Source organism: Heterocephalus glaber, unplaced genomic scaffold, assembly GCF_053883595.1.
Source record: "Heterocephalus glaber isolate CG9 unplaced genomic scaffold, H.glaber_assembly_v1.0 deba00001610, whole genome shotgun sequence".
NCBI classification, from domain to species: Eukaryota; Metazoa; Chordata; class Mammalia; order Rodentia; family Bathyergidae; genus Heterocephalus; species Heterocephalus glaber.
The window spans coordinates 24,495,873-24,510,778 of NW_028258381.1; the positions used below are offsets into that span (position 1 = coordinate 24,495,873).

The 14,906-nt window shown below is 45.6% G+C and overlaps 1 protein-coding gene and 1 long non-coding RNA gene across 12 annotated transcripts in view; one reads left to right on the forward strand and one right to left on the reverse strand.

The window, feature by feature from the left end:
• Positions 1–1,860: 1,860 nt before the first annotated feature.
• On the reverse strand, positions 1,861–7,613 carry LOC110348232 (uncharacterized). Of its 2 annotated transcripts, XR_015445272.1 has the most exons (4): positions 7,406–7,613; positions 6,395–6,578; positions 3,778–3,985; positions 1,861–2,296 (listed from the first exon to the last, which is right to left on the reverse strand). It is a non-coding gene; the product is annotated as an uncharacterized LOC110348232 (long non-coding RNA). The 2 variants fall into 2 exon arrangements; XR_002393282.2 differs by lacking the exon at positions 6,395–6,578 and having other exon boundaries at positions 1,867–2,296.
• A 69-nt stretch (positions 7,614–7,682) lies between these two features.
• Positions 7,683–14,906, forward strand: part of Znf3 (zinc finger protein 3) — a 40,423-nt gene continuing 33,199 nt past the window's right edge. For 3 of the 10 annotated variants that reach the window (XM_004840234.4, XM_087195801.1, XM_087195802.1), the window contains exons 1-4: positions 7,684–7,846; positions 10,811–10,984; positions 11,952–12,043; positions 12,458–12,584. In XM_004840234.4, the coding sequence (XP_004840291.1) occupies positions 10,930–10,984; positions 11,952–12,043; positions 12,458–12,584 (274 nt within the window). In that variant the 5' untranslated portion in view covers positions 7,684–7,846; positions 10,811–10,929. Of the gene's footprint in view, positions 7,875–8,052; positions 8,260–8,480; positions 8,540–10,810; positions 10,985–11,951; positions 12,044–12,457; positions 12,585–14,906 lie in introns of those variants that run through there. The other 7 variants (XM_087195803.1, XM_021254532.2, XM_021254528.2 and 4 more) reach the window with 7 other exon arrangements.

Below are 14,906 nucleotides of genomic sequence, written 5' to 3' on the forward strand. Positions count from 1 at the left end.
TCCCCTTCCCCTCCCCAGCACAGTTCAGTTTCAAAGGCCATAATAAGGATGTGGCCTGAGCCTACACATGGGAATGGAATAGAGAAATGGTAACTTGAAGAAGTGTGAACAGAGGTGAGGTATCAGGAGTAGAAGATGTCAAAGGTCCTGTGCAGCCAGTTAACCCAGATTGGGAGGTGCTTCTGGGGTTGCATGTTTGACCGCCAGCTTGGTGCCAATCAGTCCCATCAGAGAACCAGTCCCCACCGTGAACATGGACATGAGTGATCCAACTATCAGATAGCAGCCAAGAGTCACTTCCAGAGTTTATAGCCCCAAAAGGCAAGTTTTTAAGTTTCCATGTATGTACTTTTCCATGTGGTAAACCAAGGAGCAAGGCCATCAATAACAGTGCAATTTGATAAAATGTGGCAAGGTTCATCCAGGGAAGAGCTGGCCAGACTAGGATGAGAATGGCCTTGCACTGTGCCCAGTGAGCAGAGCAGTGCAGTCACTTTTGGTTTTACATGGTGACCTTGGGGCTGGAGGCGACAGCAGCCCAATGGACCCCATCATTTCAAGTTAGTTAAAACATCAGTGAACCAGGCCGAGGCATTTAGGGGAACCTCTGGCTCACATCCCTGCTTCAGTCAGTTTCTCCCAAAGCCAGAGCTGCCAGAGCTGCCAGTGTTTCATGGAAAGCAAAGGTGCTGCTAGTGGCCAGGCTGCTGGCTATTTTCCCCCTCTGCCTTTCTTTTGTGTCTGTGTACAGGAAATTGCCTTGAACATGCTAGCCAAGTGCTGTACAGCCGAGCTATGTACCCAGGCCTCTTTTCAAAATGTTTGTTTTGTCGGGCTGGGTATTTAGCTCAGTGGTTCCACCACCTGCCTCGCAAGCGCAAGGTCCGGAGTTCAATCCCCGGTACCAAAAAACAAACAAACAAACAAAATGTTTGTTTTGAAACAAGCCCTCCCAGACTGGCCTTCAACTTATGATCCGCTTGCCTCAGTCTCTGGAGTAGCTAGGGTTATAGGCATGTGCCATCGTGCCAAGGATAATTACTCCTCTGTGTGCATCATTTCTATTTGGTTTGCAAGGATTCTTAATCTCTTCTCATCTTTCTAATTATCAGGTTCCACTTGACTTCTCCAAAATGGAGGTACCAGAGTAAGAGCTGCAGTCTTCAGTAGCAGCAGGCAGGGTGTACCTGGTAGATGTGTCCAGCAGGTGGCGATGTTGTTCGGAGAAACGGCTTCTCTAGAGCGTGCTAGACAAGGGCCTTTAACAAGTAAAGCTGTGGTTTCCCTTTCTCCTCTCCAGATTCTTTATTATTTCTGCTGGACCATCTGGGAGAGGAAAAGGAGGCGAGTGGAAGGGTGATCTTCATGTCTCACCATCATCTTCTCCATGTGGCAGCACTGGACGGGATTGGAAAGTGCAAGCCTGTGCCCCAAGACCTACTATCCATTCCAGCGTAGAAGCAACCAAATCATGGAGCTCTATACACAGGCGAACTTCAGCTTCACATCTCCACTAGGAACTCTATCCAAACCCCAGAGGTGAATTTGAGCACCTTTTCCCTACCAAGAACCAGAACTGAGAAATCGAGCACAGATATGTCAAGGACTGTAGTGACAATGGTCGGTGTCACCTACTGGCTGAGGATTCTTTTGCTGGATTTGGATGGAAATCACAAATAGGCAAAGTGTGGCTCTTTTAGTGTAAACAGCCCTGAGCTCTGGATGCCAGCAGCTGTCAGGTCTTAGTGCTGATGACCCTCCACCACTCTCCCGGCAGGCGGACCCAGCAGCCGACAGCAGCCCTTGGGATCTCTTGGGCCCACCGAGATGGCAGCTCCTGACAACTCTCCGTTGTTGGTCCTGGCTTCCCTCAGTGTTACCAGCTCCAGATGCTGGCTGCTTTTGGCCCTAGTAACCGTTGGTGTAACCAGTGCTTAGTGTAGCAGCTCAGCGTGCTCTACTCAAAATAGAAATCACAGACAGGCAAAAATATGTCACTCAAAAGAGGCTGTGTTAGGACTTATGCTGCAACATAAAGGGAAACAGTGCACAGATGATCCGCTAAGATGTGGGGGGAAGATGCTTATATAAAAGAACAAGTGGGTTCACATATGCACAGTGTCAGACTTTCTGCTTAATCCTGGGCAGGGGTGGGGCCCCTCATGGACCCGATTGGACCTCTTGTACCTCTGTGGAGCAGTCATCTGGGATGGACCTATGACACATTCGCTGTACACCAGCAAATGTCTCCCCAAGCAGTTGTCTGATGTAGCCTGGCAGCGAGGCATCTGGGGCACTGTAGATGAACAAAATAAAATAAGCCCTCTTGAGACACATTGGGCTTGTTTCTCCCACCTCATCAGGGGATCCTGCTAATTACTCTGCTCCCACACAGTAAGTAGAAAGGGAAGTCAGCCAATTTATTGGGCATGATGGGAAGCTCCAGGTGGGCTATAGGACTTCTGGGTTTTTTTACTTGTTAGGACATGGTCTATCCAGCAGTAACCTTTTTCAATGGTCCGTCTTAAATTGGGTGCTTGGTGCCACTTTGTCATGATAACATTCCTGAAGCTTTGCTTGGTTTTGGCCTAAGGGTGCCGTGATCTTCCAGGAAATCAGGGCTGGCCGAAAAGATTTACTTAGCATTAAAGACGTTGTATACTGTGATACATGGATACCCATGTTTATAGCAGCTCAATTCATAATAGCTAAATCTTGGAAGTGGCCTGTATATCCATCAACAAATGAAAGGATAAAGAAAATGTATTACTTAGCCATAAAAAAGGATAAATTCGAGTCATTTGTAGGACAACAAATGCTCTTTGAGACCATAATGCTAAATGAAATGAATCAGACAGAAGGTTAAATATTGCATAGTTTCTCTTAAATAAGAAGTCTGAAATGTAAATAATCTAAAGAATAAAATAAAAACTAGATGACAGGAAATAGGGAGGTAGACTTTGTGGAAACAGGAAGGAGATCTGGGGATGGGGAAGATGGGAGAGTGAGGAGGGGAAGAGGAAGTAAAAATGATTAAGATGTGATATGTATATGTACCAATTCCCCAAGAGGAATGTAGTGATTATGTGTTACAAACATAGATTCCATCAAAGAAATGTATACACACTTCAGGAAAAGAAAAACTTGTATAAATATATATTTTTTTGCCTAGAATTTGGTAAAAGTTTACTTAGTAGGTGTCATAATCAAACTATTGTTTCATTAAATGCTGGTCTTTTTCAGAAGAATTTTCCAAAAAGTTTAATATTCTAAATTAAAATTAGCATAGCTTATTGTTGACACAGTGTGATCGAGACTTCTGATCTTGAGGTGTTGGATTATCCTGGTGATTTTCTCATGACTTTTGATTTGCTTTAGGTGTGTTAATGTTCACCAGAGGTACACCAAATTAAACTGATAATCCAATTTCTGGCATCACTCGCTTTTTATCCAGAGCAAAACACCTTAGTTCTGTACTTAGTTCAAATTCTATTCACTTACAGAGGCAAAGATGGCTTTGCAAAATTTAACTGGTTGGCTCTTTTCTATTTCTGGTGCAGTCATTGTGGGAGCAACTATATTCTGAGTCTTACAGGTCTCTCTGTTGCTTAGCTTGCTCTCCCCACCAGTTCTCTTCCCTGTCTCCCACTGTCTCACAGCATTTTCTTCTTTCTCTTTTGCTCAGCTCCTTGTAGTTTTTAGCTGTGCATGGGGGATTTTTGTATAAATATTTTAATACTAAATTTATTGAGACATCATGAGATTAATACAAGTTACCTTTGCGTTCTCCAATGACAAGAGGTGCTCAAAGTGGTACCCATTAACTTCCAGATATTTATTAGATGGCAAACTCCTTCTTGGGTCACCTCAGTCACTGAGACTGCTGCACATGCATTTTCAATTTCTTCTCTAAGGATCACCTGTGTTGGGTTTTCTGCGATATATGACATATCCTCTAGAGTCCCCCATTCCAGGGTAACACCATCTGTTGAAAAAAAAAATCAGACTAGTTTTCTTTTCCTGAAGTTTGTATACATTTTTTTCAGACTCTGTATATTAATAGAAAAAATTTTAAAACCCCGAGAATTTACTTATATTTTTCTTCCGGATAAAGACCCTCTAGCCCATATTTGGGCAGCCTCTCATGGCTCAGCCTGTACACACTGACTCCACTCCAGTTCATTATCAAGCAAGACAATGGGGGATCCTCACTTCCTTACCTCCACTTGCGCAGAGGCATTTGGTACTAGAACCTAGGGAGTCTTCTTTTGTTTTCAAACCCGGCCAGAGTTGTACTTCCCATTCCAGAGAACCATGTCTCTATCACCGTCTAAACTTTCTTGCCGAAGCTGTTGGGTTTGGAATTTGATTTTACTTTACTTATAAGCTAATAAGTTGATCTGTTACTGATTTATGGTGATTGGCAGAAAACACAAGAAACCCGAGTCAGAAACAAAGGACTTATTACCCTCAGCACAGCAGGCAACACGACCACCAGCTTATTTGTATTGGTTTCTGCCATTTCCCAATCCCACAGAGATGAGTGGGCCCAGAGGGAAGCTATACATGCTGTAGGTTGCTTTGCAGCTGAGCTGAGATGAGGAAGCTCTGCTTGTAAGCAAGTGGTAAGCAAGCCTACTCTTTGTCCAGGGGGAGATGTGATCTCATTTCTTGAAGTAACCAATTGCCTAAACAACCCTGAAAATGGCCCAAGTAAAACACTGCTTATGTATTTAAGTTAGAAATAAAGTATGAAGAAGGCTGAGGCAGAGGATTGCAAGTTTGAGCCCAGAGCAACTGAGTGAAACCCTGTCTCAAAATACAAAATAAAGGGCCGGGGATTTAGCTTAGTAGTTTCACCGCCTGCTGTGCAAGCACAAGGACCCGAGTTCGATCCCCGGTACCTAAAAAAATAAGAAAGTGCTGGGGATATAGCTCCTTGCAGAGGCCCTAGGTTTAATCCCCAGTACCACACACACACGAAGCACAAATTCTTTGTATAATAATATCATACTTATATTTCAGGCTGAAAGCCTAGAGATTCTGAATCAATAGGCCCCGGTGAGTTAGACTCTACCTTCTATCAAGTCCCCTGGTAATTCTGATGTCACACTGTGTTAGCTACTTTTCTCTCGATGCTGAGACAAAATACCTGACATCCAAAGTTGAAGGGGAAGGAGTTTATTTGGCTTACAGTTCATAGAGATTTCAGTCCACAGTTGGCTGGCTCCAAGACAGGGATGACAAAAAGACATCACAGAGGAGAAACAACATGTTGCAAAGGCAATGAGGGCCTTAGCAGCACCTACCTACGCCTTTTATCTTACTCAGACTACTTAGGGTGGGTAGCACTCACAGCCTTAATCCTAGTGCCCTTGAGCCTAGTTTTGCATCATGAAATCAATTCCAGCTTCACACACACCAAATCTATGACCACATGAGGCTTTGGGGGGACATCTAAACCAAATCATAACACATACTAAAGTCCAAGAATCTCCACAAGAAGCCATAGAAATAGGCTGTACCATCCTCCTGCCTCAGTATCCCAAGTGCTGGGATTACAGGGTGCACTGCCACACCTATCTCATCCTGAGTTTTGCTCGTTACTTGTGCACTATTCTCTTTTACCTCAGGGCCTTTGCACTGACTGGTCCTGCTATGAGGTACACACACAAACTAAATTGGTGCCTCCTGAGGCCGAAGAATGGACTGGAGGATGGTGCAGAAAAGTAAGAAGAACGTTCAATAGAGGAAAGCTCCTGAAAGTGGGTTCCCATGGGGACTCTGTCTAGGGTAGTGGTGGCGAACCTATGGCACTTGTGCCACAGTGGGCTGTTCGTATCATTAAAATCTCTAAAAGGTTCACCACCATGGGTCTCAGGGTTTGCATACACAAAAATGACTACATCTCAGACTTCTCTGAGCCAAGCTGAGGCCAAGCTATGGGGTTACCAGCAGGCAAGTTTGACTAGAAGTGGGATTATAGAAACCCGGGACATGTAGCAAGCAACAGTAATTGTAACTTTTCTAAAATTATCAGCACAAGCAGAACAGACATTCTTCCGAGAATCTCGATAGAGGCTTGGTATACCACTTATCTGTCACCTTGTCGTTATCACATTCCTGGGCAGGAGGATCCCACTGGTATAACATGGGAACCCTTGTTCAACAGACTATGGGAGGCCTGGCCTCGACCTTGGTGTCTCCATCCCGGGTCCTGGCTTTTTGTTTGGGTTCTGTCTCAGGTTCATCTTGTCTTTTCCCTCACTGGGTCACCCTGACTCCCTCTTGGGCTTGGCTTTTCCCTGGCTGCCTGTCCTGCCTGCTGAACTCCCTCTGCCTAGAACATTCTTCTCCCTTCATGGACCAGTGGCACCCTGGAAAGTCTTCTCACCTTCCCACATGGCCCTGGTCTTCCTCAACATCTTTTGGCACACATCGAGTTATACTGGAACTGATTGTTTCAATTACTCTCCTAAGATGGAAGTCACTGGAGGCTACGGATTGTTGGTTTCCGGGCCTATGAGTGCACAATCAATACTGGTTGCAGTGAGAATGGGGTTCAAAAGGCGGCTTGGCTATGAGGGGAAACAAGTGTGCCTGTTAGCTGGGCATGGCAGCACCTATAATCCCCACACTCTGGGAGGCTGAGGCAGGAGAATGTCGAGTCCAAGCCCAGCCTGGGCAACTTAGTGATTTAGAGAGACCTGGTCTCAAAATAAAAAATAAAAAAGGGCTGGGGAAGTAGCTCAGTGTGAAGGCCCTGAGTTCAATCCCCTAGTAATTAAAGGAAAAAAAACCCCAAACCATGAATGACCCAAGGCCTGTTCCCTCACTGACTCCCCTCAAATCCTGACATTGCCAGGGCTTCCCTCTTTTCCTTCTCCCCATAACTTGCTTTCTTCTGTTCTCAACCCTTGCACAGAACTTGTGCTGGAATGGTTTCTTCAGGCTCTACTTACTCAAATGGGGCATTTTTACATTAAAAAACAAACAAAAATAAAAACCTTAGGTCTGTTTGGAAGCAAATTTTAAATAACACTTCTTTTTTGATTTTTTTTTTAAGTCAGGGTCTCTGTATGTAGCCTAGGCTGGCCTCAAATTCGCAATCCTTCTGCCTCAGCCTCCTGTGCGCTGGGATTGCAAGGACACATCACTGTGAGGGCCTGCTTTTGCAAACACAAATTCTTCAAGTGTGTGTGTGCGTGTGTGTGTGTGTGTGTGTGTTTTCGATACTGGGTATTGAATCCAGGCTTTCACACTGAGCTAGCTCTTCCTTATTTCATTTCATTTTAACTTTTTTGAGATAGGGTCTTGCTAAATCGTTAAATTGTCCCGGCTGGGCTCGAACTTGTGATCCTTGCGCTTTAGCCTCCCAGAGTAGTTCACGATTTGCTTCACGCACCTGGGACAGGCTCAGAGAAGGGGTGGCGCGACCCGGAGTCCAGCGCCCAAGCATGGGCCCTGTTGTCGAGCAAGGGCCGCCTTTACCCCTCTTCCGCCCCTGAGCGGCGCCTGGCCTGACAAGGCCAGCAGAGGGCGCCACCGGCCAGCTTGTCGAGGAAGACAGGCCTCGCCTCAAGTGCCGCTTCAGCTTTTGGGCCCTGGGCTCTCTCCGTGGGTGAGCCCGTAAACCACCGAGAGGTAAGCACCTCCCATTTTCCTAGAGAGAACAAGTGGGCGTTGGGAGCACAGTGGTGGGGTGGTTAGTGAAAAGGACGACCCGGAAGCGATAGTGGGGAGAACTTCCGTTCTTTGTTCTATCCAGGGAGTGTGGGTCTGAGACAGGGTCCGACAGGGCCTGGTGCGTGTCTGGTCCCCCAAATCTCCCGTCTCTGCCCCCAGGGTGAGTCGGGCCATCCCTGGGGCTCGCGGTGAGCGGAGGCTGTGGTCGCCGGGGAAGGGGTGGTGTCCGTGCCTCTGCGGCCCGCGGGATCCCCAAGCCCGCCCGGAGCGGGGTGCGGGGGGCGCCCTCCCTCCCCTGCGGCCGGTTCCTGACTCCGCTTCCTCCAGGCTCCCCCCTCCCCGTCCCCACCTACACACAGCGGGACCCTTAGTGGCGAGGGGGAGGAAAGGGTTCCGGTTCTGGTTTTGTGACGTAAACAGCACCCCGAAAGTTCCAGAATCGCCTTTAAGGTGTTCCTCTTTAAAATATCTGACGGCTACCCTAACTTAGTAGTTCTCCCGGACGCTTTCATTTGATGGTTCTAGTGTTTGGCGTTTGTGGCAGGAGAGGAAGATTATTTCTAATTTAGCCAGGTCCGAGCTTGGGTCTGAATGAGCAGTTCTGGGACGCAGTTAGAACTAGGGCTGGGGGCAGGTGCGAACTCGCATTCCGAGTGATCCTGCTGCACCCCAGTGAGTCGCGTCTTTTACTAGAAGAGAGACAGCTGGTTCTGGCTCCCCTTTTCCATCGTATTGATCTCTGTTTTGGTCTGTCTTAGAAGTACCACTAACACAGCTGTGTTTGTTCCCTGAAGGCTATGTGTGAGCTCCAGGGTGATGAGCTTGAAACCCATGGAATAATTAGGAACTAAAGGTATTTTTTCTTCCAGTGCAGACCTCTTTGGAGAGTGGGCATCATTTGGTTTCAAGTGTTTGATGGACAGTCGTGTGGAGGGAGTGTCATTGAAGCTACATAAATGACTAGGTCTCTGAGGCGTAGGTTTGATGGGATGGGATGTAGTTACCACCTCTCTTGGCTGAGTCCTGGATTGCTGGAGCAGTCTGCCTGTGAAAGTAACTGTGTCTAGCAAGTTAGCCGACAGAACAATGGGAACTTCATACCCTGGGTGGAGGTTGACCTAGTCAACCCTCTGTTCCCTTTCAGCTCTCTCCAGATGCAAAGAAAATGTCAGTTGTGCAAGTCCTAATAGGTATTTAAATTTGGGTGTGGTGGCACACGCCTGTAATACCAGCACTCTGGGAGGCTGAGGCAGGAGGATTGCAAGATCCAGCCCAGTCTGGGCAATTTTAACAATTTATCGAGATCCTTTCGCAAAATTAAAAAAAGGATAGCTCAGTGCAAAGGCCCTGGGTTCAATCCCCAGTACCCCCCCCCCCATAAAGTCCTCTCTCCTCTAAATAATCTAGATTAGAAATAAAGCTTATACACCCCCCTGCCCAAATCATGCAGCATTGGCATTGCCAAAAGTGAGAATTCACAGGAACTTGAACAGAGGCTGCCATATTCCCAATTGTTGTTACTTTGGCCTTCTGGGGACTAACTTCAAAGGAAGGAACGGATCTGGCAGATAAATCTCCATGGGCTGTTCTCACTGCCAGGTGGTCTTATTTCCCAGGGCTCCCGGGAGTAGGGTTGGCAGCAGGGAAGGGGAAGGGCTCTGCCTGGACCCAAGGTGTTGGGGCCCTTGGGGGGGTTCTATCAGAAACATTGTTTGCTGATCCAGACACTGGGGACTTGTTCTCACCAATATGCCTTTGAGTTCCAGCTTTGCTTAACCGCTGTGAGGAAAGAGAGCAGTGCTTTTTTCTGTGGAGTCAGAGCTTTTGACTTGTCTTTCTAAGGAGAAGTGGGGTTTTGTCAGCCTCCCAAGTACCTGGGCCTACAGATGTGTGCTGCTGCACCCCCTTCTGAGGAGAGTTTGTCCTAAGAGATGATTTGTTGGGGCGTTCTACCCTGAAACACTTGTTAGTTCTGAAGGTAAAAGCGATGGCTGGCTGGCTCCAAGAGAGCAGTTGAAGGGATCCAGCTGGAGGGCAATGGTAACAAGTGTATCACCTTGATTGCCCTTTGGGCAGGCTGTACCTTAGTCGTGCTTTCCACTGTGTAATGGCATTGGCATTAGGAAGCTGTACTCCTTGCTGCCCAAGACTAGTCACTAGACGTTTCTGAACTTTCAAGTGACTCACAGGTCCCCTCTCCATTTAGTGCCTTGTGAGAATGTAACACTGTAATACAAAATAGTCTTTGCTTTTCCAATTGTTTTACTCCTTGCAATGTGGTTGGCACTAAATGTTTGTTATGTGAATGAATGACTACATAGATAAAACCCAGAGGGAGTTTTTGAGGGAGTTTTTTGTCCCCCTCCCTTCCCATGCTCTTAATTGTTCTCATGGCTGTTGGATCTCTTTGGGATGTGTTGATCTTGCCACAGCCTTCTGGTCAGTCTAAAGTAGAAACTTCTACTTGAGATTCAAACCATACTCTTAAGTATTAATACTATATTTTATCTGCTAGAGCTACAGAGAACAGACCTCTGTCAATTATGGTATCACCTGGGAAATGAAGATATTTGTACTTATAAAAGTAGGGTAATAAAGAATCTTATGTTTAAAAAAAATTGGCCCGGGGCCTGGGATTTAGCTCTGGTTCTGCCTCCTGCCTCCCAAGCGCAAGGACCCGAGTTTGATCTCCGGTACAAAAAAATAAAAAATTGGCCTGTGCTTCAGGGACTTATATTTTGATTCAAAGAGAACAGAGTGATAAAAAGAAAAGCTACTGGCTTCTTTGTAAGAGGAAGCACAGCAACTGAGCTTAGGCTTTTCATTCTGATGAACACAAACACTTTCTGTTTTTATAAATAGAGTGTTCAGGGGGCCAGGGGTGGGACATTGAGGCTTTTCATTCTGATGAACACAAACACTTTCTGTTTTTATGAATAGAGTGTTCAGGGGGACAGAGGTGGGACATTGAGGGAAACCTAGGCCCTTCATGTGTCCCTCTGCAGTGTCATTACAGGGAATGGGTGAACATGTTCACCAGGATCTAGGAGTCCAGTCCCAGTTGCTGTTTGCTGTTGCTGTTGAGTATTAACTGAGATGCTAATTGCTCTCTTTCTGTATACAGGAGGTGTCTTAAATTGTCTGAACGTTTGCTTCTCCAGTGCTTCCTCATCCTCATTCAAAACCTGCTTCCTGCCAAGTCCGCAGTCGGGAGGTCAGAGACCAGAACATCTCACCCTACCCATGGAAACTCAGACTGATCATATATCTCAGGAACCTCAGGCCCTGCTTGAGAGTGGTGAGGAATGAGGATTTGTTTATTTTATTCAGTCATTCAGTAGTCATCTGGTGAAATTTCTCATTAGTAGCTGTTAGATTAACTAGAATCCAGAGGTGCTGAGGTACACTCCTTCTATTCAGTAACTCATAGTCTCCTGGGGGGAAGCTGACTGACACAGTTGTTAATGAGCAGGTTGAGAAGTTTTGTAACAGGCATTTTTGAAAGGTTTTGGGCACCTCATGCAGAACTGACAACACTGAATTCTATTTCTCAGGCAGACTTTGTAGTCATAGATTGTGCTCTTTAGCCTTTTGGACATCACTTTGTAGATCAAATACAGAAGCATAAAGTAGCTAGGAAGCCACTAAAATGTATTTTGCTTTTATAGATTGTGTCCTTGAGTTTCAAGCTAGTTTCATTCTTTTTTTTTTTTTGGTACTGGGGATCAAACTCGGGTCCTTACACTTGTGAGGCAGGCAGCTTCGGAACCACTGAGCTAAATCCCTGGCCCACTCGTTTCATTCTTAATGGGTGTTGTTTCCTTGCTTTTCAGGAAAGAGCATTTAAGGCTCTTCTTTGTTAAAATCTATTATGTGTAGCGGCATGGAGTTTGTGAAACATATGTGTAATCTTACAGATTACAAGGAGAGTTCTGTGGTTAGCACAGAAACAGGAAACATTTGTAGTGTATAGGTTCCCTCTGGGGGTGGAGAAAGGGAGAAGCTCTTGGTTGTTGTGTTTTCAGTCAGGGCTGGGGTGAAGCTGCTCGTTTACCTGTCTAAGAACTTCATGCAGGAGATTGAGTTCACAGATACGGAAAGATGATGGAAGGGATGTGAGAGAGAAGCCTGTACCTGGCCCAGCTGGGGGACGGGGTAAGAACACAGCAGTCACGAAAGACAGAACTGGGCAGCATCACTGAGAAGAGTGAGCGGAGGCCAGAGAGCAGGGAGACTCACTCTGGGGCCCTTTGATTGTCCTTCAGCCCTTCCTGCTTCAAAAGTTCCTGCCTTTTCCAACAAGGACAGTCTGGGGGACGAGATGTTGGCAGCTGCTCTCCTGAAGGCCAAGTCCCAGGTGAGCTGTGGTTCCTTCATCCTTTTCCTTCCTTGTAGACAGTTTTGTTCAGTGCCGTCCCATTCAGTGCCCTAATTTCTGAATCTGTCCATCAGGGCCATGAGCCTTTCGTACTGAATAATGGACCTTTGCCTTCTATCATGGACTCCTGTCTCTCATCCTCTGCTGTGACCTCCTTTCCCCACTTCCCAAAAAGGCATTTTTAAAATTTATTTATTTTTTGAGTATGTAGTTCAGGCTGGCCTTGAACTCACGGTGATCCTCCTGCCTCAGCCTCCTGAGTCCTGGAATTACAAGCTTGTGACCCCACCCCCAGCCAAAAGGCATTTTTCAGCCCCAACTTGAATTGATTTTTTTGGTGCTGCCATTCCCTACCCTCACTCTGAAATTGCATGTGTGGTCATGTTGTTTCAGAAGTTGGTGACATTTGAGGATGTAGCTGTCTACTTCATCCGGAAGGAGTGGAAGCGATTGGAACCTGCTCAGAGGGACCTGTACAGGGATGTGATGCTGGAGAACTATGGGAATGTGTTCTCGCTGGGTAAGGAACTCTATGGTTTCTTGGCTTCTTTCATTGTTGGTAGCAGTGTTGTCACTGTGAACAAGTAGCTAGAGATTCACCAGCTCGGTCTTGGGAAATTCTAATCACAAAGGTAACCAAAACTGATGTTTGTACAGTAATTGTACAGTAATCTATATCCATTTACTCATCACAGTGACACTGTAGTCAGGGTAGCTAGCGTTACTCTCATTTTATAGGAGAGGAAAGTGAGGTTGGAGATCTCAAATGCCTTGTGTATGGTCATAGAGCTGCTGGGTGGCACAGCTTGAGCCTCAGTCTTTTAACTCCAGATTGAGTACTTTTTCCATGTGTGCTCCAGACTTAATGTGTAACCCAGGAGCTTTTCTAAAAGATTCACGTGAACATATAAGGTGCTGCTCTATGAGTGAACATTCTGGGACTCTGTCTCCTCCTCCTCTTGTCTGTTGGATTCCCCCTAGAGACCTCTTGCTTTGTTTAGGCTCAGGGCACCTGGTGCTTTTACAGAAATGTAAACTTGTTTAAGGAGAGCTGGCCTCCTTAAACTTTAGGATTGATTCCTTGTTTCTCATCCCACTTTCAGTGAGAACATTTTCCTGAACAGTGCCAGGGAGTCTTACTAACCCCCAACTGAGACCTCCCTGTATGTACATTTCCTTTCTGTCAACCTGCAAAGCTGGGATCTAGATTGTGCTCAGTTTGAGCAGGATGAGCTTCCTCACTCCATGTCTCTTGCCCATTTTGGAATCCTGACATGATTTCTTGGATGTCATGAGGAAGGGCCAAGGGTCCTGGTTGAAGGGAACTGAGAAGAGAGGTCCTGTTCAGGTGAGAGAAAAACAGCTGTTTTTGTCTCTGACACTCATTGCCCTGTCTTCTTTTTAAAATGAAAAACAAACTATAACTGCTATCTAGACCCTTCACACTTACCTCCAGAAGTAGTGAAAAATAGAGAAGTCAAATACTGAGTTTGTTTTCATAGCCTCCCACTCGAGCATAGCCTTCTGACCTGGAGCTTAGAGGTGGACTAAACTCTACCCTGCCTGTTGCTGTGGGTCTGGCATATGCAGAGGGACTACAGACAGGATGGTTCTGCTGGCCTGGGGCTCTGAGGAGTCCCTCGTGTCTCTACCCTCCTGCTCCTTCCCACTGTGCTGCTCTTCATCATCACCCTGCTCACTTTTCTCTTCAGCCGTCTTTGTTAGTTTCTTTTTCTTTTTCTCCTGCTTAAATTCTTTTATTGGTACATTTTAGGTATACAATACATTTACATTATCATTAGGAACTTGTATCTTTACGTGATGTATCTTGGTTCTTATTTTTTCCCCCTTCCCCTGCCCTCCCTTCAACCTCTCCACCCCTCCTTATTTACAAAGACTTTGTTTCCATTTTTTCCTTTTCTCATATTTTTTTTCCTTTTGCTTCTTCCTTTCCCCTACCCCTCCCACTTCCCCTACCCCTTTGGACCTTTTCTTCCTATTTCACATTATCAGTTATTCATTTTAATCCTTATTTACACTTTCAGTGTCTTACCCCAGAGAAACTATTCAGTATTTACACGTGTGTCCTGTTTATATCACTAAATAGTATGTCCTCAGTGTGCATCCATTTAGCTATAAATGTCTCTAGTTTTCGTTCTTTATGGCTGACTAGTATTCCATTTTATGAAAAAACCACATCTTCTTTATCCACTTTCCAGTTGATGGGCACTTGGGCTGTTTCCAAGCTTTAGCTATTACAAACTGTGCCGCTGTAAACATGGGTGAGCATATATTTATTGGTGTGGTATGATTCTTTTAATTCTTTTGGGAAGATAGCCAGCAGGGGAATAGCTGGGTCAAATGGGACCTCTAATCCTAGTTTTTTGAGGTATCTCCATATTGATTTCCACAGTGGTTGCACCAGTCTATACTCCCACCAACAATGTGTTAGTTTCTTGTATTTGCTCTCCCTTAAGCTGTTCTTGCAGCCACCATTCCCCCAGTTATGTTTATAACCTCTGACCTCTCTGAAGACTTTACCACTTGTTAAACAATATGTCTTTTCTCCTGTAGTTTTCATTCTCAACTTGCCTGATCCATCCTCCCTCCTGACATCTTTTGCTTTTTCTGTTTCATCAGCTCTTTTCTCCTTGATTTTCCTTTCTACCTTGTTCCTTTTCATTCCTTAGGCCAGTTATCTTACTTTGGCATAGCTACATGCATATAAGGTAGGCCTCTTTTCAGTCATGTAAAAGGCATATGCTTTTAGTGCTGTAAAAATCAGTCGTATTGATTATCTTGTCTCAGACTTTCATTCTTTTTTTCACAAGGAATAAGTGAC